This window comes from Protopterus annectens, chromosome 9.part0 (assembly GCF_019279795.1).
Source record: "Protopterus annectens isolate FY-2018-M chromosome 9.part0, PAN1.0, whole genome shotgun sequence".
NCBI lineage: Eukaryota > Metazoa > Chordata > Ceratodontiformes > Protopteridae > Protopterus > Protopterus annectens.
The window spans coordinates 635,840,944-635,865,684 of NC_056743.1; the positions used below are offsets into that span (position 1 = coordinate 635,840,944).

General features: G+C 38.5%; 1 protein-coding gene across 1 annotated transcript in view; it reads left to right on the plus strand.

Moving 5' to 3' along the window:
- PRRT1 (proline rich transmembrane protein 1) overlaps positions 1-11,462 on the plus strand; it is a 546,959-nt gene extending 535,497 nt beyond the window's left edge. The window contains exon 4 of the mRNA XM_044083214.1: positions 9,234-11,462. Within this exon, the coding sequence (XP_043939149.1) occupies positions 9,234-9,410 (177 nt within the window). The 3' untranslated portion in view covers positions 9,411-11,462. The remainder of the gene's footprint in view (positions 1-9,233) is intronic.
- Positions 11,463-24,741: the final 13,279 nt, after the last annotated feature.

Consider the following 24,741-nt stretch of genomic DNA (forward strand, 5'->3'; position numbering starts at 1 on the left):
CATGGACATAGGCCTATAGGATAGTTGAACTAAGCTATGGAAGTGTTAGTTATGGCCCACATGTACAACAATATTACATATGTTTATATTTCATGACTATCTACACACAACCTATCTCATGGACATACCTATAGATAGTGAACTATGATACATTTGAGGTGTCACAGTATACACAGGATTAACCTGCTACTTTGCATTACCTGTGTTTGTGGCAGCTTTTGGTGTGTCACCGTGCTGCTTGAATTTTGCTGCTGTTGCTGCTGCTGCTGCTGCTGTTTTGCTGCTGGCTGTCTGTATATTTTCTTCTCTCTCTCTCTCTCTCTCTTTCTCATTAGGTTTGTGCAATTACTGTATTGCATGAGTGGAGTGTGGGTACTGAATACTTTTGTAGGTATCTGCATAGGTCCATGTGATGGCCTCTGCACCAATTGTAAGGCAGCATTTGCTAATTGCAAGCAGCTGGGTGTGTACTAATTGCATGTCTCACTGTGATTTCAGGACACTGCTATAAAAGGGTATGTGAGATAGGCGTTGCCCTTTCAGATTGTAGGGCGTGGACCATGCTGGTATGCTGTTGACAGTGTTCTGTGAGTGTGAAGGTTAGTACATCTCCCATGCTTCATGCTGTGTTGTAGATTCAGGTTGCTGCATTTATCTTGCCTGTTCCCTGTAGTAAGTGTGTATGCATACTGACACCTACAACTATATGTCATATGTATTGCTATATAAATATATATATATATATCTGTGTACATATACATACTTTCATATATGTACATTAGCTGACATTATTGGGTACAAGCTAACAATTAGCAGGGCTGTTTCTGTTAACACTACTCTAGTATGGGAATCCAGTAATTGGGACTATAAAAGTCTGCCTGACATGCTTTGGGTAGTAGACATACTATATTGCCTTTATCTTCATTCCTACTATTACATGTTGCACTTATTTAGCACTATATTCCTGTATGAGAGTCATGGCTTAGTGGTAGGTCATACAGACTAGTGTTACAATGGTCTTGTGGTAGGGCCTACTAGTATGCTCATATTCTGCTTTTGAGTTGAGTATAGGGCCTATCAATCACAGTGCTGGAGGCACCTTTAAGCAGTTAAAGGGCTTAGTAGGTCTCACAGGAGCCAGGCTGTGTTGCAGATTCTGGTTGCTGCATATATCTTCACTGTTTCCTGTAGTGAGTGTGTATGGCTACTGAGACCTACAACTATATTTCATATGTATTAATATATATTTATATATATGTATGTGTAGATATACATACCTTCACATATGTACATTACCTTACATTGTTATGTACAAGCTAACAGGTAGCAGGGCTGTTTCTGCTCACACTGAACTAGTATGGGAATCCAGTAATTTGGCCATTAAAACTCTACCAAACATGCTTTGGATAGTACATCTCCTATATTACCTTTATACTGATTCCTACTATTACATGTTATATTTATTTTAGCAGTGTTCTTCCAAAGCAGGCATGGCTTAGTGGTAGTTCAAACAGACTAATGTTACCTAGGTCCTGGTTTCGAGACTGACAGTGAGAATTTTTTACTTTGCAAACTTTCCAACTGAGTACAGGACCTGTCAATCAAAGTGCTGAGGCCACCTGTAAGCAGTTAGAAGGGTAAGTAGGTCACACAGGGGTCAGGCTGTGTTGCAGATTCAGGTTGCTGCAATTATGTTAACTTTTTCCTGTAGTGAGTGTGTATGGCTACTGAGACCTACAATTATATTTCATATGTATTAATATATATTTATATATATGTATGTGTAGATATACATACCTTCACATATGTACATTACCTTACATTATTATGTACAAGCTAACAGGTAGCAGTGCTGTTTCTGTTCACACTGAACTAGTATGGGAATCCAGTAATTTGGCCATTAAAACTCTACCTGACATGCTTTCGATAGTACATCTCCTATATTGCCTTTATACTGATTCCTACTATTACATGTTATATTTATTTTAGCACTGTGTTCTTGCAAAGCAGGCATGGCTTAGTGGTAGGTCATACGGACTAATGTTACCAAGGTCCTGGGTTCCAGACTGACAGTGGGAATTTATTTTTCTTAGCAAACTTTCAAACTGAGTACAGGACCTGTCAATCAAAGTGCCATAAAGACACTTTTAAGCACTTTAAACCAGGTCTGCGCTCGTTTGCGCGGAGGTAACGCATGCGCACTGGCAGTTAGCTTGTGGGAGCGGCGCGCAAACGGTGTGCGCTGGGATAAATCTTAATTGGCTAGTGACACACATGTTCAGCTAATTGCACACAGTTTCAGCCTGTTTACCCGCTGCTTGGCAACGGGCACGCAGTTTGCAGCTTTTTAAACACTACTCAGCTACGGGCACTCTGTCTCACGGCAGCTTAGCTATCAGTACATTTCTGACTATTTTTATTCTTATGTTACTTCAAAATATATGCTCTATTTCATTCCATTTTACAAAAGGGAATACATTTACATTTGTACAATACTGTCAGGGGGCTTTTTAGTGCTTATTTACAAAAAAAAAAAAAAAAAGGTTGTTGTGGGGGCTCGAACCCTGCCTGCCTACTCTTAGGCCGGCAACTCTACCGCTAAGCTATTACTTCTGGGCTTACTTTGCATATTTAGTTCTTATATCCTTTTCCACTGACTGCTAACTGTGATTGCGCTAGTAGCACACCCGCGCACACAGTAGCAAACATTTACGGGGTTTAACAAAAAAAAAAGGTTTAATTTAATTTTATGACATCTCTTCACTTTATACACTGATGGCCAGTCGGGGCATGTGTTGTATAGTGTGTTTATTCACATTTTCATGGCCTTTCTCGTGGCTGTTTACTTTCAGCCATTCTAGTCTTCCGGGGGCGTGTCCGCTTGCAGGGCTTAGCCTACAGACACGCCCCCTACTCTCTTACACGGACCGTGTAAGAGTTACTAGTGTGATTCAGCATGCCTCATGCACCTCATGCATATGCATGACATGCTGACATCACACAGTTTAACTGCAGCCTCCGTGTAAGAGTTATAACTCTTACACGGAGGCTTCCTGAATCTGGCCCATAGTGTAGTTTTACTTATTGAAGTTTTTTTTTTTTATTTTTAGACGTTGTTCCATTTTTACTAATTTGCTAATGTTAGATCATTATTTTTAAAGTGTTATAGATCTATATTTGGAATGTGTTAATATTGGGATCAAAATGGCCATGGTCAAAACGTCCTGCAACTGACCAATCACGTATAGTTGTTTGCTAGAATTAGTTCACTATAGAGAATGAAAGAGGAAACCTAGATGACGCAGTGCGCCTTAACTTTAGTCCATTTTTGTATTAATTTCCTTCTCAAATTCTAATACAGTAATGGAATTTCTGGCTCATTTTCTGTTTTGCTGGAACCAATGAACTGCATCTGTCTGCTAGTGACACCAGAATATAGATTGTGCACATTGATGGGATTATATGCATATTATAGTATTACTAGGTATGTTATACAGCTGAGTACAGGCGTGATAGCTTCATCTGTATGCAAGGAAAGGCACAATGATGCAGAACTATAGAAAGAATTAAGCAGGGCTTTGCATAAGATGCTTCTAAAATGGTTAGAATTACATTTTGTTTGTTTGTTCTTTAATTAATTAATTAATTAATATTAATTTTCTGTGTAAAAATAGTAAATGAAAACAAAAATTACAACCTAACACTAATTATTATTATTATTATTATAGGATCATAGGTAGATACTAGGCTATCTGCCCTAGGGCATTTATAAGCCTAGCCAGAGTGTATTTGGCTTTCACCTCCCTATTAGATTAGCCTACTGTGCCTCTGTATAGTAGGTCACAGCCCTTTAAGATTATTTTACTGTGCCTCTGTCAAGCAGGGACACATAAGAGATCCCAGGGGTGAATTTGTGATTATTATTATTGTTTATTTTTTGGGGAAGTTAATAAATGATAAAAAGGAAAAACCTGCAACATGATACCAAATACAAGTGGTGGCATTAATGTATATTTACAAGTTGTTGCAGATGTGTGCATGTAAAGCCAGACCAAAAATAAAATAAAAGTGAGGAAATTCTGCAGTATTGCTTAATTTGGTATTTCCTTGGAAAAAAGTATATGTTTTGTACTGCTGTAATGGACAGTATATTGTGACATATTCATTACTTTTGCTGTGCTATGAATATAGCAAATGAATGGTTTTATTTATCTGGGAATGATGCTCTTTCTACAGCTTAAGACAAAGAGTCTATTGGTTTATTTTAGAATCATGGTGTAATATCAAAAAGACTGTTAAGCCATATTGGAGGCATTTTCTTCCAGAGATGCAGTCATGTTATCAATACACACATGGTAATACTCTGAAATATAAACACAGAGCAGATAACCTGTCTTGTTTTACATGCTGATGTGTGTGCGTGTGTGTGTGTGTGTTGAAAAATTCTGGATAAATTTGAAAGAAGGGTTTAAAGAATGATAACTTACAGTTAACACAAAAATTCTAAGGTATTGCACATGAGAGATAAAGACTAACATTACAGCAATAGCAACAACTAACAGCAACAAAACTAGAAATAGGCAATCACAGATTGCATAAATGAGAACAGGCAATACCAGAGGTCAGAAAGGAAGGAGCAGAGGATGGTAGGGTGCTTAGGGAGATGTGCTGTCTGTACAAAGATGTTAGTGCTCCTGTGCAGTGACAGTTAATGAGACCTGATATGAAGTACTTAGTGCAATTTTGGAAAAAAACACCACCAGAAGGATATAGGAAGGATGATGGCCATCTAGAAGAGGACAATTGAAATGTTGAAGGGTCTGCGCCAAAAAAAAAAAAATATATATATATATATATATATATATATATATATATATGTTGCGTCTTTCGGCTTTTTCCCGGTTAGAGGTCACCACAGCGGAACTCCGGTCTGCTAATGATTGGCAGTAGATTTTTACGTGCCGAGTTGCCAGCCCTGATGCACAACCTTCAATGAAGGTACGCCCATTCACGCATGTCTCCACACATAAGACACTCTAGCTGAGAATCGAAAGGACAACGTCTTACTGTGAGGCGACAACGCTATCGCAGCACCACCACCGCAGTTTCATATATATATATATATATATATATATATATATATATATATATATATATATTAATTATAAAGTACCACCATCTTTTATTAAGTCCCAACTTAAAAAAACTGAAACCCACCACCCTTTCAGCAGACCTACTACCTGCAGAATATCTCCAGAAAGCTGCTAATGAAATAACATACCCCATATCAATTTTAATCAATAGAACTATCCACAAAGCCTATATCCTCCACATCTGGAAAATCTCCAACATTGTTCCTCTTCATAAAGGGGGAGATTCCACTGAACTTTCAAATCATAGGCCTATAGCCATTCTGTCTCCCTTGGCTAAAATAATGGAAAAAATCTATCCACAAGCAATTTTTTGCCTATCTGAATCAAAACACTCTCCTAGGCCCCTCCTATCACAGATTTAGACCTTACCATAGTACAACCTCAGCCCTTCTCTCCTTCTCCCATACAATAAATCAAAACCGTAATGACAACAAGCTCTCCCCAGCTCTCTTCCTTGACCTATCCAAGGCATTTGATATGGTAAATCACCAGCTACTCTTAAACACATTAAAATCACTCTTCATAGATAACCTAGCAATTACCTGGTTTCATTTTTACCTAAGTGACAGACAACAAGCTGTACTATGGAAGAATAACCTATCGTCCCTTTTACCAGTCACCCTTAGAGTCCCACAGGGATCAATATTAGGTCCCCTCCTATTCTCCATATTCAATAATGACCTGTACAAAGTCATCCCTGATGCAACTTGTATTCAGTATGCAGATGACTCAACTCTAATCTGCTCTGCCACGTCCCCCACAGATTTACAGTCCTTGTCCCAAATCACTTTCAACAAAGTAGAGAACTGACTTACTGGTCGCCAACTACTATTAAACCCAAATAAAACCAAACTATTACTCTTCTCCCCCACTTGCAAGGTCCCCTCACCACATCTCACCATAATATCTAATAATGGTACCATAATTTCACCAGAACCTAGTACTAAACTACTGGAGTGATTATCGACAACAACCTCAAGTTTGATGCTCACATTGACAAAACTATTAAAACAGTTAAAAAAATTAGGCTCTTTATACAGGATTAAACCATTCCTAACCCCATCTGCTAGAACTGTTATTGCCCGTGCACATCTGCTATCGACCCTTCTTTATGCCTCACCCATCTTCGTAAACCTAAACAAATCAAACCTCAATAAATTTACTAGGTGCTACAGTAACATTGCCAGATTTGCCACAGGGTCAGCTTATAGAACCCATCACTGCCTTAACCTTCAATCGTTAGACTGGCTTGAACTAACCTATCAACTGCAATATAACCAACTAATAGTTGTTCACAAAATCCTCTACCAACCAGACAGTACACCCATACTGAAAATATTATTACCCCCTACAGTAACCTAAAATCCCTTCGCTCTTCCAAAAAATTGCTAGTGCAAACTATTAAAACCAACAATTTAGCTGGTGAATCACTATTCTCCAACTCTGCCAGTAAAAACTAGACCCTACTTCCTGCTGAACTCACCGCTGACCCCTCCTTATCCCAATTCAAAAAATCCCTTAGGAAATACCTAAAAATGCAGTGGCTTTGTTCCTGTACAAACCCTGACTAACCCTCACTCAAATATAATTCATAAATGAGAACCTCATTACAAAAATAAAACTCTGACTCTCTAACTGTTTAAAATTCTGTGTATCACCCACCTACTGGAAAGATTTAAAGTTAACACTACAACATGTGTGATAACCACCTTATTATATGTGTTTTCCTTTTTCAGATGAAATCTTTAACTATTTCTTTCTCAGCTACTTGCTTCCAAACTTTGCTGTGTGTATGTGAGAAAAACATATACCTGTGTGTACATATCTTTAAACAAATCTCAGTTTTGTGATAACTCACTGTAATAATTTCACTGTATTTACACTTGTTTTTGTACATTTGGAGCTTTTCTCCCCAGGCCTCCACTGAAAATGGGCCTGTATCCAGTCGGACTCTCCCTGTTAACAAATGTAAAAAAAAATAAAAATAAATAATATATATATATATATATATATATATATATATATATATATATATATATAGAGCATCTAAAACCCATAACATTGAATTTCCTAACATCTAACACTACAAATCACAAGAAAATAACATCCCTTCCACATACAACGACACCAAACTACCAAACACACTTTACTACGTTTCTGCTCCCCCACCCGTAAATTAAATATACCAACTCCAAGATCGCACTACAGTGGGAAAAAGTTAATTTCCTAACCCCACTGTATCAAGCCCCCCTGCAGAAAGATAGTAAAAAGTGTGTTTGGTAGTTTGGTGTCATTATATGTCATTATATGTGGAGGGGGTGTTATTTTCACGTGATTTGTACTGTTAGATGTTATGAAATTCAATGTTATGGGTTTTATATGTTTTGGGTTTTAGATGTTCTGATCTCAATGTTATGAAATTAGATGTTATGGGTTTTAGATGTTTTGAAGGGGCCCCATATGTGTATATATATATATATATATATATATATATATATATATATATATATATATATATATATATATATATATATTGATACATAGACATATGGGTCTACTTCACATGATTGAAATTTTATTTGACTGACTTTCATCTGACCAAGACCAAAATATCTAATTTTCAAAATACTGAAAACTAACTTGACTGAAACTTATAATAGGGAAACCTTACAATGCTACATTTTTAAATACTAAATTATAAACCATAGACATGCACAGTTACAACACCAATGACTAACTCTTTCCAGAACTTAAAAGCTACTGACGTACCATCTTAACAGAAACCGGATGATTTAAAACCAAACTAGTTGAGGGGGCTACGCCCCTCACACCCCCTAACCATATATACTAACTGCAGGATCGCACTACAGTGGGGAAAAGGGCATATACCTTTTACTTACCTTACAGTAGTCTACACACTGCCACTACTGCTGGGAACACAAGAAGCATCTGGCATGTTACTTGAGATACTTCCCATAAAAAATGTAAACAGACATACCTACATTTAGAAACACTACAGCACTACTTTCTACATGATTATTGGTATTCCGACAATCAACACTATAAGCTACAGTAATTATTTTTATCACAAGCAAGTCACAGGAGAAAGGAAATGCGCATCATGTCTATGGCTTACAATTCTGTATGATGAGATTCAGTCAAATGAGTTTTCAGTATTCTGAAAATTTGGTATTATGGTCTCGGTCAAATGAAATTCAGTCAAATTAAATTTCAGTATATATATATATATATATATATATATATATATATATATATATACATATATATATATATATATATATATATATATATACATATATATATATATATATATATATATATATAATGTGAGACTAGACAAATTAATACATATAATTTGGAGACATAGATGAAAAAAATCATGAAGCAGCGGTACAAAATCCAAGAAAGTAGAATATTCCACACAATGTCAAATGCTGGAGCAAAAAGCCCAAACTGCCCAAACTGAAGGAGCCATTGTAGATGAGCAGTAACTGTGACTGATTCCCCCATTGATCATGAAATATTGATTGAAGTGACAGTGAGTCATTTTCAAAAAGCATATTTTACTGCTCTGACTTTGCCTTCATGCTTTCATGTATACAGTTGTATCCCCTGCATACCCTTACGTATTATATTCAAATATGATGTTGCCACACCTAATAGGAAAGGAGAGTTCTCTTAAAATTATTATTACCCAAGTATGGAGAAAATCATAATCTGCGAAGTTGATGATTATTTGATTGTATTACTTCCAAATCTGGAAACAAGGATACATGAGACCATAATTTCTAAATATGGTGGCAGAATTTAATAAATACAGGAAATAGAGCTAAGACAACTTTGGGAAAAGCTTTAAAAGATGACTGTTGAGTACCAAAGTGCAACAGTTGAACCAAAAGGCTCAAGCTGTCAGAAAAGTTGGAAGTAAATGGTACCAACCAAAATCCATGTTTTCATATTTATTTTGCATTATCTCTTCAGATACAGTGAACAACAAATCATCTGTTTGACAGTCGTTTTTTTTTTTTTTGTTCTAATCCTGTTTTTCATTTCCCACAGGTGAGGACAGCACTCGCTCGTGGAGACATGATCTCTGCAGAAATTGCCTCCCGTGAAGCTCGTAACTTCTCCTTCATCAGCCTAGCAGTGGGGATTGCCTCCATGGTCCTCTGTACCATCTTAGTTGTAGTTATCATCATTGCAGCACAGCACCATGACGATGACCTGAATCCTTAGCAACCAATGGAAACAGTATAAACAGAGTGTGGATAACTTAAGGGGTTCATCACCATACCCATTTGCAGGACTTCGATCCACAATTCCAGTCTAGTCCACTATGCTCTCTTCTTTCATTTTTCAATTTTCTTTTCTTTTTCTGTCTCTCTTCTCATCTGATACTTTCTCTCCATTTGTTGTTTCCCTCTCTGTGACTATAAGACAATATGATTTGGACATTGTAAATGTAAATACTGTTTAATATGGCTTTTGTGCCAGTGACTGAAACTGGCTTATTTACTGAAATGTAGCATTTCTGCTGATGTCATTAGTCAATTTTCTTAGTCATCCAGCCTGATGCTGAAGGTGCCATGTCCCTATCTGAATGGAAATAAAGGATTTTATGTCCTTAAGTGGGTAATGGGATCTGAAGGAGCACCTAATAAACTAGGCAACTGGTATTGTCTCTTTTCTCCACTGAAGACACTTCCAAAGTCTGCCTCCTTCATAAAAGGCAGATCATATTGAGTGTTATGGGATGGCAAAATCAGATCCCAGTATTTTGATATTTATAACTGTATTTAAGTGTTTCATAGGAAATTCCAGGGATGCTTGATTCAAGCATGGAATCAAAGAATTTCAGATATATACTGCTTGGAAAGGTTATTGAAGTGAACTGTGTATCTGCTATCCCACAACTGAGAAGCTCAGAACCTCAACAGTTTTATAGTGTACATAGACCCATCCAACTATTGGTCTACTAGAGTATCCCACAAAGGGTAAAATCATTAGAACCTAAGCTGTGTATTGATGGACAGTGGGCATATACCCTTCTATTTAAATACCTGGTAAGCATAGTTAATTAACACCTGAAGGCCTCATTCACATTACAGTGACCCTAAACAAGTTTGTCTGAGTGTATGCCAGGAAAGAGTGAATGAGACCTAAGGCCATATGTCAAACAGCATCATGCAGTGGGTGCACAGTTCACCATTTTCTTTGGATATATGATAAAACAGGATGACCTACATTCCAGAACCTTAGCATTTGCACAGTAAATGCTACTTGGAACATATTCCATTTGGATGTCTCATGGAGTAGATACTGAATCTCCTGGATTGCCTTTCCATATGGATAGGGTATCAGGATCTTGGATCTCCAGTCATGCTGCAGAAACATCAGGACAGATAAAGGTCCTACAACATTATAGATTCATAGATTAATACTAAGCTAACTGCCCTTGCGAGCCAGTTTAAGCTTAGCCAATTATCTCTTGTGAGACTCAAACCCTACACCTTGTGTTTGTAAGGCAAACACCTTAACCATTAGGCCACCCTCCCAACCCCTTATTAACAGTATATGCTACAATATGCAGTATGCATAATTCATTCCATTAGGAAGCCACATTAATAATTTGGAACCCAAGATTCTAGTTATACTATTTGAATAGTAAGTGTATACTCTCCATGACAATGCCTGGAGGAAGGTCATTTTATCAAAAGAAATCATGAAGAATTGTGTTGTGAAATGCACAGTGATCAGATTTGCACTATAAAATAATAACAGGAAGCACAAATAATAAAATAAAGATATTTTCATACAAGATGTGATAACGATTCTCAAATGCTTAGTGCCATTGTTTTTTTTATGCCAGGCTCTCGCACAAGCAAAGCAAGCAAGTGTACTAGCAGGTCTTGACGGCACAAAGTAGTTATGCAGAATGTTACCGTAAAGTCTTGCACTCTAAAAAGCCTCAGGATTCAATGCACATTTCTGTTTGCATGGTATGTAGTGATTTATATGCACAGTGTTGTTATTCCTTTATCTGCTGAAGTCATTAAATGATTTTTGTTATATTATTTGTTTACCGTGGTATGGTAGTACACTGATCAAACATTATCATTTGCAGACATGGCCCAGGTGAAAACATATTTACAAGTAGTACAAGAAATGTGAAAAATACAAAGAGAATGTACTTAGGAACAACTATAGCAATGCAAAAAACACATTTTTTTACATATTTGATTACAGTTGTCAGGTTAACAGAATAAAAGCATTACCTTATCATCATAATACCGTATTAAAGGATTTTTTGAACAATGCTGGCTAATTAGGAAAATAACAGAACTGACGACTAAAGAAGTTAGTAGACAAGATGGTGTGACAAAAGCAAGATGGGTTGTATGGCATCAAGTGATGTTGGGGGGCAGGAGTATTTGGCTTGCAGTTGTAGATGGGTGATCAGATCATTTCTAAAGTTGTTTAAGTTGATTTTGCTGCTATAGCAAACATACATCGCATTATTTTAGCTTATGGAGTGATACTGTGAAGAAAGTTGCTAAGTTAAATTGCAGAGTTTCTATTTAAGACAGCAGTCATTAAATCAGATTTTTTTATGCCATCTACATTATTGCTACTATTAATTGACAGTCTGCCATCAACATTCATTTACTTGGTTACTTAATATGTCATTACTTAAAAAAAGAAGCCTAATACGGAGTCATAGTTAAACCAACCTTTGAAACACTAGCACTGATATGTAATGACAGTCCCATAGCTACGAGTGAAACAGTAACAGTAAATAAATGAGCATGAGGGAAAGCCCTCATTGAACTAAGTGAAAGATAATAGTTATGAAGTAAAATAAACATTAACATATATGTTTCCCTAAAAAAAAATTGCAACTGCAAATACAAAACATTTAAAGGTATTCATCAAAGGAAAATATTATTTTTGCAGTTAAAGCACTGAGTGTAGTTTTATCCACTATTTTTATTGTGGATCTTTTTCTAAGTTCATTAATATGTAGCAGGGTGGATTTTACAGAAACGTATTGAACTCTCTGCTGTGGTATCAGATTTCCTTATACACCTGGCTTTGTGGAATGGATGACGAAGCCCTGACTATGACCAATGTTATTCAAGTTGGAATAGTGACTGAGGTGCTGAAAGTGCCAGTAAGGAAGGCAGACGTGAGCAGCAGGTGCTGTGTCACTTACCTCAGGGGAAAATCAGTGGTGATCTAGATGACTGCTCCATTACATACAAGTAGAGGCTTCCAGGCGATGAAGTTGCAGGCATTAACCAGGGATTTAAGCATGGCTTTCCAAGCCTGTGACAATAGCTTCCATTACTATGTTGGTGGGAACATCTAAATGCATGGGGGTGTATTAGGTTGCTGCAGTAAAGGTGATGAACATATCATCCTCCAAGAGGAGACTTATGACCTCAAAATGCCATCATTGCTTGCATTATCGGATGAGGGTAAGGGCACAAACACTGTCAGGGCTGCCTGATGATATCTCCCTGTAGTTGGCTCTCCCATCCTTTAGTGGGATCCCCTGTTTGTTAGGTGAGTAAATGAATGAATGATTGAATTCAAGCCTAGTAGGGAGGTGCTAGATGGTCATCAGACAGAGGAAAAAAACAAAAAAGGCTCCTATTAAAATGTTACCACTTGAAATGCAGAGTGCCGACATGCAGAAAAAAAGTGACTGAAAATCCCAGGGAATTAATGATTATCAGAGATCTGTCTTCTCCTTTAAACTTCTTTTTTGCACTGGGCATCCCCATGTGTGTGTATGTATGGAAAAGCCCTTCCCCCATACCCCTGAGATTGCTGTACCTCAGAGAAAAGGGAATATCCAGAGAAATGGTCATCCCAGACATCATATTTAAGTTCACTTTTTTGACCAGTCTCTGTGTTTTGGGACTCACTGTAGTAGGTCATAACATTTCAAATGGTTACCAAAAAAAAAAAAAAAAAAAAGAACACAGACATAGAAAAATCTGATTTCTCATACTGTCAGATGCTGTGGTATGTCTCTATAAAGCTTTCCATTCTGCATCATTGCATACTTAATGATGCAGACTTTCATAATGAATTTGGATATAACAACCAGTAAAATTTTAGATATATCCAACAGGAGTAAAATACAGTTGTGTAAGTTGAACTCACCATAATGGTAGATGTTCATATGATCAGTTCTCTGGCAGCCTTACCTGTATGGGTTATATCCTGCCCAGAATATAACAGCCAGGAAGCTTCCAAAGCTTCAAAGCACCTTCCACATGCCCAAACTCTCAAGCAGTGTAAGCTGATCTGACTAAAAGACAAGTTTGGGTGTGAAGCCCTTCAGAGCTTTCTTGCCAGTAGAGACAAGCAGGTTGCGCTCTCAAAGGATAAGGTTAGAAATAACAAAAAAAAAAAAAAGTCCAAACCCTTGTGTAAAAAAACACCAATAAATAAGGGGGGAGGGGGGTTTAAGGAGGGAGCAGCTATTACAGCAGTGATCATTCGAACATCTACTGTTATGGTACGTTCAACTTACATAACTGTACAATGTTCTTCATATTAATCACTACTGCAGAAACCTTAGGTATATGTTTACATCCAAGATATGGAGTATCCTTTCTCCCTCATTTTTAGATTCAGGAAAGAAAACTGGGAGATGGATAGTTGGCTTAAAGCAAACTCAAATACCACTTTAGGTATAAAAGAAGGATTAGTTCTCAAAGAAACCCTGTCCTTGCAGAAGATCAGGTAGTGTTGACTCATCATAAGAGCCTGCAACTCAGATGCCATTATTGCGGTGGTCAGAGCAATCAATAAAACTGTTTTCCATGTTGAGAACCTCATGTCAGCCAGATTAGCTGGTTCAAATGGAGCAAGTGTTAGTTTTCTCTAACACAAAATAAGATCTGAAGGAGTGTCCACCTGTTTACTTGAAGGCATCTTATGCAAAACCCCTTTCAAGAACATTTTGACATGCTACTGCCATGAAAGAGAAGGACCCATGGGCAGATATGCTAAAATGGCCGATAAATGAACCTTGATAAAGGAATAAGAAAGGCCAAAGGATAGTAATTCACATAAATATTGTAATACCAGAGAACAACTAGCCTTGAATCGGTTCTGGTTATGTTGTTTGCACCAACTAGAAAACCTTTTCTATGCTAATATGTGATTTTCTAGTAGCAGGCTTTCTTGCCTCCATTTGTACCTGCTGCACATCCTCAGTAAACAGGTGCCTAAAAGGAAGTAAGGCCCTGTCATCCAGTCAGTCAATTCAAGATGATTGAGGTCAGGGTGTATCAAATACTCCTGTCCTTTTGTAAGTATATCCATTCTGTGAGGAAGCTTGTGGTAACTGCCCCTGGCCATTTCCAAAAAAGGACAAATCATGTTTACCTGGGCCTGAAGAGAGTCACCACAATGATCTTAGGGGTTTCCTTCTGAGTTTCCAGAAGTACCCTGGATATTAGTGGAGATTAGTGGATATTAGTGGAAATGTTGGAAAGCCATACAGGAATATTCCTGTCCAAAGAAAAGAAAAGACACCTGTCTTCTAGGCCATCTTGCATGGAGTTACTGGAACATAATTTTGCCAGTTGATTGTTTATAGAGGAGGCAAAGAGGTCTACTTGAGGAGGTCCCCACAAGTGTCTCAAATCTTGGAAGACCCCCAGCTCTAGTTTCCATTTATGAGGATCAGCCATGTTCCTGCTCAGTTTGTCTGCCATACAATTTTGCTATGATGGACTGTAGGATGCCTGTAGGGAGCTTGTGCTGTGAAGCTATCTCCCAAGCCAACATGGCTAGTATGCAAAGGAGGTATGACCTGGTTCCCCTTTGCATGTTGATTTACCACATCACAGTGGTATTATCTGTAAAGACTTGAAGAGGTCCCAGGGACAAAAGATGGTTCAGAGAACTGAGTGACTTGATCAGGGCAAGCATCTCCTTGATATATAGCAAGGTGGGAGAAGTGGAAACCTTTATTTAAAGATATCTGTTGTCTCCACCAAGTGATTTCTCTTCTGACAAACCCCAGTACTGGTATCTGAAAAGATAAAGGGTGTTGATGCTGGGACCAAAGAGATTTCAGATATCATTGCAGCTTTCTCATGTGGAGTCTTGCCAGGGGTATCATGAGCATCATAGATGCCATGAGACCTAAAATCCTGAGGTATTCCCACAGTGACTGATGTCTGAGTGGAACACCTTAGAAATAGATCTAAATAAAAATCTAGTTTTTCTGTGGAAGAAAAGCTCTTTGAACTGAGGTGTGTAGTTGACATCCCAGGAACACAATTCTGTGTGAGAGAGACAAGGAAGACTTTTGAATGTTGTCTTGGAATCCTAACTTGTGTAAAAAATCTCTCACAAAAGAGAGATTCCTGGCATTTTGAAAATGAGTCTGCAAAGATAAGCATGTCTTCTAAATATGGAAAACTTTGGATACCCTGTAGCCTGAAATGAGCTATAACTGGAGTGAGGAGCTTTGTGAGCACTCTTGGTGCAAAGTATAGTGCAAAGTGTAAGGCAAAGAACTGATAATATGATCCAGACACAAAAACCTTAAGAAAAGCCTGAAGTCTGCATGAGTAAGAATATGATGATAAGCACCTTTTAAGTCTAGTGTTACCAGGAAACTTGAAAGAGGAAGAAAAGGCAACAGGTTGTGAAGTGACATCATTTTGAATTTGGGCACTATCACAAACAGGTTTAGGAAAAGAAAGATCCAGAAATGGTCTCCAAAGCATTTTCATTCTTTAGCACTTAAGAACATACTTGAGTAAAACCCCTTACCCACCTGGGAACAAGAAACTGGTTCTATTACTCACTGGGATAGCATGAGATGAAGAACAGGTGGTAACAAACCAGTCTGATCTGCAGGATGAGGAGTGACCCACTGGAAAGGATGAATTTCCTGCCACTGCCATCTGTAACCCTGATGAATGATTTTCAGAATCCATTTGTCTGAAACAATCTGTTTCCAAAGATTAAAATGGAGATTCAGACTTTCTGGAAGAGAAAAATGGCCAGGGTGTGAGGGGGTTGCACGGTCTCTTAAATAATCATTCGGACTTGCTGGAGTGTCCTTGGTTTTGCGAGGTTTAAGACATTTTTCTAGAACATCCTGTAACTTGTTAAATGTCTGTTTATCTGAATTCTGTTGAGACTATTTTGTCTGTTTTTTGATTTACATGGATGAGGAGGAAGAAAATCCTTTGGACAATTTGGAAAAGGAGGGCTGAAAAATCTTAGGGATTCCCTGGATCAGCTTGTCCCTTTCATCACACTTTTTGATCACCTCGGTAGTGGAAGGGTGAAACACTAAATCTCTATCCAAGGGAGAATTTAAAACCTCATTTTTAACATCATATTGGAGGTTCTGAGAATGCAGTCAAACAAACAACCTTAAAACCATGCCAGTAGCTAGAGCCCTGGAAGAAGTATCAACATAGTCATGCACATACTCTGCAAACAATGAGTAGTGACCTGTGCAGTAGAAGAAACTTAGTTATTTAAAGCAGACTTTTCTTCACAAGAAGACACCATAGACAAAACATTTAATATACTTTCACAATATGTCATATGTTATAGGTTCATAGGTTCATAGGTAGGCACTAGGCTATCTGCCCAAGGGCATTTATAAGACTAGCCAGAGTGTGTCAGCTTTCGCCGCCCCATTGATTAATTAACTGATCCTCTGTGAAGAAGAGCCAATGAAGTGATCCCGGGGGTGTATTTTCTGTTACCCATCCACTCGTCAAGCTTTCTCTTTTATAAACTTTAAAATGAGCCTGGCAGTTTAAAATTCTGAAATTCAAAGTTGCAGAAGTATACACTTTTTCCCATACCTAACAATAATTTTCCCATTCTTATTAGAAAGAGTAGGACTAGAATTAACTAAGTGCTTAGCAGCAGAGGAGTCAAGTATGGCTATAGCTGCTGGGTCAGGTTTGGGAATAGTGTATAAAAATTTACTAAGGAACTTTATAATTTCCTATCTGTCTTTCTAGGGACAGCTGGTTGACTATCAGGAAAAATGCAGGCATTCTACACATCCTCTGAAGCAAACAGGACAGCAGGAATAGGTGTAGGTTTTGGAAAATCACTCTGTTACATCTCATAGTATTTTCTGAGGGACTGAGAAACCTTAATATTCTCCCACTGAAAACAGTGAGACATTCGAGCAATAGTCTCAGCGAAAGAGAAACCCCAATAGGGAAAATCAGAAACTGAGCTCTCCTCTGAGTCTGAATTACAATTCTGAGGACAAAACAATGAATTCATCCCTTCATCTTCCTGCTCAGATTCCGAATCTTGAATCTCTTCAGGAAAGGAAGGATCCCACTTTCTTTTAGTGGAGACCACTCTAAAAGCAGGATCAGTATTCTCAAACAAATCCTGAGCTAATCCCAGTAACCTACTCCTATACAAAGACATTTGAGGAGAGGTATTTACATACTTTGTTTTCTGTATCTTTTTTGACAGGAAACATGAGGACAACCATATTACTAATGGCAGCAATTACTTCCCTAAGGATGGGCACAGCATTCTGACACAACAGGAAAACCTCCTCTGTTCCGTCTTCCAGGACTGAAAAGAATGATTCTCCCTTGCTCACTGAGTGGACCCTAACAGCCACAGAAGACATGTCTAACCCCTTTTCTATAGAAGCTGTTGGTGCTACACCAGAGGGATCCTGGTTAAAAGATGAGTGGTCTGAGGTACAACAAATGGCCTCAGCAGAGTCACCCACCTGTGGCTGAGGCAAATTGCAAGCTTGCTGTGGTGGCAAAGGCTGTTCACTTAACTTTTTCCTTTTTGTGGCTGGAAGAAGAACTGACTGTGGGAGTGATAATCTGTTCCATGGTCAAGTGGAAAATGGTCCTTCTGTCTTAGGGAAAATGGGTTCCTATTACCTGATCGAACATTTAGGTTAGCGAATACCTAAACGTCGATCTGGTAATAGCGAAAGCAAAAAAAGCCACGAACAGACGATTTAACACAGGGAAAGAATTCCCTCGACCATTATGTGGATTTTGCCCCTTTCCCACTGTAGAGCGATCTCGGAGTTGGTATATTTAGTTAGGGGGTGTGGAGGGCACAGCTCCCCCACATCGGGGGATGTGGTGAGAAGCCCCCCATTTCATTTTGGTTTACATTTTTTTGGGGTTTTTTTGCGGCCAAGAGAATTCATTCCCTACGTTAAATCGGCTATTTGCTGCTTTAATTTTTCGATATTACCAGATCGATATTTAGGTATTCGCTAACCTAAATGTTCGATTGGGTAATATAGATGTGGGAGAACATGCAAGAATGCCAGTAAAACTACCAGTCCACAAAAGTTATGTTTTTTTTTACAGAAACAGCAATGTAAAATCACTTTCAAACACTATGGCAGACCTACAACATTAAAATAAACATAGTTTCTCCACAGAAAACATTTTATCAGTTAGATAATGTTACTTTTAACAGAAACAATGAGAGCTCCATTTAAAAGTACGTTACAATCTCATGACAATACATTAAAACACAGCACTCCTAGCTTTTAAATAACTTTCCTGAAGAGAAAAGTAATAAAATATCAGTAAAAAAACAAAAAATGATGTTTTTGTGTCGCAAAGGGAACTTATTTGTTTAGCTAAAGAAAGCACAAGCTGACTGTTGATCCCCCAAAGCCTCAGAGGAGCATATTCTTTGGCAGCAGTAAAGCTCTGAAGGGGTTCATGACCAAACTTGTCTTTTAGTGAGCTCAGCTTGAGCTGCTTGACAGTTTGGGTGCATGGAAAGTACCCTGAAGCTTTGGAAGCTGTCCGGCTGTTCTATCTTGGCAGGATATAACCCATGTAGCTAAGGCTACTTCAGCAGTGATCGATATGAAGAACATCTGATGATCCTAAAGTTTAACAAGCTAAAGCTATGACAGGGTGTGGCCTGTTGTATGATGTTTCATTACTATACATACAAAAATCGTAATCTTAAATAGATGACTGTGGTTGGAAAGAAGTATAAACCTTATATTTTAAGTGACAGAATTAAAAGCTTCATGTTTTAAAATATTTGATTACAAAGAACAGGTTTTCTTCTGTGCATCACAATGTATTGGAAAGCACAATGGAAAATTATTGAATATCTGCCTGATAGTCATCACACATTTACAAAAAAACAAATGCCATTAGGCCAGATTTCAAAAGACTTGTTCTCATTGTAATTTACTACTTACACTGCGAGCAGGTCTTTTGAAATCTGGTCACTGGTGTAAGCCTGTTTTTATATAGGCCATATATCGAAGTAAATTACTTAACTTTCACTGAGAGCAAGTCTTTTGAAATCAGGGCAGGCTTACACTGAGAGCAACTCTTTTGGAATCTGGCCCATTGTGATACCTCTATAGATTTTAGGTTTCTTAGGTTTCATATACCAAGCAGCATTAATTCCTGACTGTTTGTTTTATTTTTTTGAATATACTTAAATTAAAAAAAAGCATACATTTAATGTAAGATGTGTGTAATGTTTAGATAAATATGAGTATTGGTTAGGCCCATAGGTTACTAGGCATGCAGTCCAGAAGACCATTACATTAAGGAATCTAGCCCAAATACCTAATTGCCCCAAAGTACTGTCTGGTTAACAGACATCTTCAAGGTCTCATAGAAGGCAAATGAAGGATGAAGAAATCCACCCTTGCATCTCAGGAAGTAGCTTGTTAACATTTCGTAGCCCTAATCCTCTGTTCAAACTGCCACACTGCTAGAAAAAATAATTTATTTTTATAATGCTTGTCACCCCCCCCCCACACACACACCTGTCTGCTGCTAGCTAACAGCATCATAACAGTCTCTCCATCAACTTCTTCCTGAGCATCTCTGTACTTGTTTTGAGAAATCCCACAAGTATCCTTTCACTGGATGGGACCCTAGCATACCTCTCAACCTCTTAGTGCAAGAAATCTGAACAAAGCTTGACAAAATGGGGAGACAAAGGCCAAAAATAGGGACAGATTTTAAATATTGTGCTTATAAACTTAGAAAGTTGCTAGAGTAACAGAGTTTGTTTTAGCATATATTTTCTGAAGGATTTGAAGTCGGAAACTCAAATATATGTTATTATTTAGTAGCTTCAATTCTCAGTTCATCCCAGTGATTTTCTCGAAAACCACAAATTTTATGAAGAACAGGCCAAAATATGAGCCAAAAATCTGGACATTCTGCAAAAGGCTGTACAGTTGAGTGGTATGGACCCTAGCTCCACAAGAAGTTGGACTTATAATGGAAATTCTAGGCCATGGAGCAAGGAGTCTGTGAGGCCATAAAGCAGGTGCCTGGAGCCATCAGTCTGCTGCACTGTCTGGTCATGATCCCTAACAAAAGGATCAATGTTTAATGATGTCAGTAGGTTTGTCACTCTCTCTTTCATAAATGTTGAAATGCAGGACTCCTGATCTCCACCAGAGGCCACATAGGCAGGGATTCTATCCAACGGTTCCCCATGAGTTATGACAGCTGGCCATTAGACATTTCAAGCTGTCTGTCCTGGTCAGTCCTACCCATGGCAGGAGTCCATTCCTAAACATGAGTAGCTGGCATAGCAGGCAGACACCCTGCTCTGAGACATCAGTCTGGCTATTGGTTAACTCCGGTGGTCATATTTGATGATTTTCAAAATCAAATGTAGTTAGTTATTTTTCGTAACCAGGAAAGTTGGTTGATCCCAGAATCCTTTCAACCATGACCCCAAGCCAACAATGCCACACCAACTTACATAAAAACAAGTGCTATATATTTAAATCAAGTTAACAATAATAATAGTAAGTAAACAATAATCATAAGGTAAAACAGAGACACGTAAGAATAAAGAAGTCTTTCTTCAGTGAATCAAAATGGCTATCTCACAGATAAAAGAGCTACATTTACAAGAAAGTCATTTGGAACTAAGAGGACCATAACAGCAAACAGTTCACAAGAACTGTAACTGCAAAAGAGCTGATTTTTTAAACTATTGCTCTTGCCTCTTTCTCCAAGGTTTAGTACCTCTGGAAGTAGTTTATATAGAGCTAAGGGTGTTAAGGGAAAGCTCCCAAAAGCAACTGTTAAAAAAGTCTGCATTTTTGCATTTATGATCTTTTTAGTCATTGTTTTCACAATTTCTGTATGGACCCCATTTATAATTTTTCTAAAGATGTTCTCAAATTTTTCTTCTAAGTGCCGTAGAGTTGTTGATTGCACTTAGCTCTTGTGGAATGTTGTTCCACAATGTAGATGTTATTTTGGAAATGGTCCTTTCACAAACAGACATTGTAAGCAGAACTTTGAAGGGATGACAATCTCAGGTCTATATTAGAACAACGAACATTTGAAATGTCGAGTGTTCTAATATCGAACCCTAGCAATTGAAAATACAAAACATCGAACATTCGGAATAACACATACACACAACACAAGCACACCAAATAAATGTCAATCCATACACATACACCTAAACTTGTACACCTAACCCTACACTAAACTATACATACACCACTAAATATCCACTTACCTTAACCCAAACCCTAACCCTAAGGTCCGTCACTATTACACAGTCACCTCACCCGTGCCCTAACCCTAACTCACCTACCACGCCCTAACCCTCACGTACACACAATCGCACACTAACCTGGCCCACACCCTAACCCTAACTCACCTAACCCGCCCTAACCCACACGTCCACACAATCGCACACTTAACTGAACACGACCCGTAACTTTCCACCAGAGCGCTGAAAATACCGAAGCAACAGAAACGGACAACCAAATTCTTTTCCTAGGAAAGAATTCGGTTTTCTGTTTCTTCGATATTTTCAGCGTTCGCTGAAAATGGGTTGATATTAGAACTCTCGACATTTCAAATGTTCGGTGTTCTAATATAGACCCAACAATCTCAAACTACTAAAGAATAGGAAATATTCTGAAAACATAGTTTTTCTGCTAAGAGTATACAATATGATTATAGTTCAGCTTGAAAACCAGTGAGTGCAGTTTATAATTTTGGAATATTTAAAGTTTAGATGTGGATTCAGGAAATGTTAAATCAGAATTCAGTGAATTTATGGTATCTGGTGTTAGCGAATTACAAATCGTAGAACATCTTAATGTAACAGAATAGAAATACTTTCACCAGTGAAGGATTATTTAATTTGCTCAGTAAAACAATACCAAGTCTGACATTGGTCGGTAGGTGTGAACAATTATTTCTTCACTCACCTAAACACAGTCTTTACACAGGATACTCCCTATTTGGGCAATTGTGTTCTGTGAAAAAATGTGAAAAATATCAAATATCCTGAGATTTCAGTAGAAAAAATATTCTCTACATTTCCAACAATCTTCTACTTCTTTCGGCTGCTCCCATTACGGGTTGCCACAGCAGATCAACTGTATCCATTTCCTCCTGTCTTCTGCATCTTGCTCTGTCACACCAGCCACCTGCATATCCTCTCTCACCACATCCATAAACCTTATCTTAGGTGTTCCTCTTTTCCTGTTACCTGGCAGCTTCATCCTTAGTATCTTTTTCCCAATATACTCTGCATCCCTCCTCAGCACATGTCCAAACCAATGTAATCTTGCCTCTCTGGCTTTGTCTCCAAACCTTCCAACCTGGGCTGACCCTCTAATATACTTATTCCTAATCCTGTTCATCTTCGTCACACCCAGTGCAAATCTTAACATCTTCAACTCTGCCACGTCAAGCTCTGACTCCTGCCTTTTTGTCAATGCCACTGTCTCCAACTGTATAACATTGCTGGTCTCACTACCCTCTTGTAGATCTTCCCTTTCACTCTTACTGGTACTCGTCTGTCACAAATTACTCTTGAAACTGTTCTCCACCCATTCCATCCTGCCTGTACTCTCTTCTTCACCTCTCTTCCACACTCACCATTACTCTGAACTGTTGATCCCAAGTACTTAAACTCATTCACCTTTGCCATCTCTGGACCCTGCATCCTCACCATTCCTCTATCCTTCCTCTCATTCACACACATATATTCTGTCTTAGTCCTGCTGACCTTCATTCCTCTTCTCTCTAGAGCATATCTCCACCTCTCCAGGGTCTCCTCCACCTGTTACCTACTCTCACTACAGATCACAATGTCATCTGCAAACATCATAGTCCACGGGGACTCCTGTCTGATCTCATCTGTCAACCTATCCATCATCATTGCAAATAAGAAAGGGCTCAGAGCTGATCCTTGATGTAATCCCACCTCCACCTTAAACGCATCCGTCACTCCCACCGCAGACCTCACTGCTGTCACACTACCCTTGTACATATCTTGTACAACTCTTACATACTTCTCTGACACTCCCGACTTCCTCATACAATACCACAACTCCTCTCTAGGCACCCTGTCATATGCTTTCTCTAAATCCACAAAGACACAATGCAACTCCTTCTGACCTTCTCTGTACTTCTCCATCAACACTCTCAGAGCAAACATCACATCTGTAGTGCTCTTTCCTGGCATGAAACCATACTGCTAATCACTAATCATCACCTCCCTTCTTAACCTAGCTTCCACTACTCTTTTCAATAACTTCATGCTGTGACTGATCAGTTTAATCCCGCTGTAGTTACTACAGCTCTGCACATCACCCTTATTCTTAAAAATCGGTACCAAAACACTTTTTCTCCATTCCTCAGGCATCCTCTCACTTTCCAAGATTTCACTAAACAATCTAGTTAAAAACTCCACTGCCATTTCACCTAAACACCTCCATGCTTCCACAGGTATGTCATCTGGACCAACAGCCTTTCCGTTCTTCATCCTCTTCATAGCTATCCTTACTTCCTCCTTGCTAATCCACTGCACTTCATGATTCACTATCCGCACATCATCCAACCTTCTCTCCCTCTCATTCTCTTCATTCATCAACCCCTCAAAGTACTCTTTCCATCTGCTCAACACACTCTCCTTGCTTGTAAGTACATTTCCCTCATTATCCTTTATCACCCTTACCTGCTGCACATCTTTACTAGCTCGGTCCCTCTGTCTAGCCAATCGGTACAGGTCCTTTTCTCCCTCCTTAGTGTCCAACCTTTTATACAACTCTTCATATGCCTTATCCTTAGCCTTCGCCAGCTCTCTCTTTGCCATGCACCTCATCTCCTTATACTTTTGTCTACTTTCTTCATCTCTTTGATAATCCCACTTCTTCTTCGCCAACCTCTTTCTCTGTATACTCTCCTATACTTCTTCATTCCACCACCAGGTCTCCTTGTCCTCCTTCCTCTTTCCAGATGTCACACCAAGCACCCTTCTAGCCATCTCTCTTACTAGCTCTGCTGTAGTTACCCAGCTATTCGGTAACTCTTCACTGCCACCCAGTGCCTGTCTTAACTCTTCCCTGAACATCACCTCACAATTACCCTTTTTCAATTTCCACCATTTGATCCTTGGTGCTGCCCTCACACTCATCCTCCTCTTCTTGATCACCAATGTCATCCTACAAAACACCATCCTATGCTGCCTAACTACATTTTCCCCTACCACCACTTTACAGTCTCCAATCTCCTTCAGA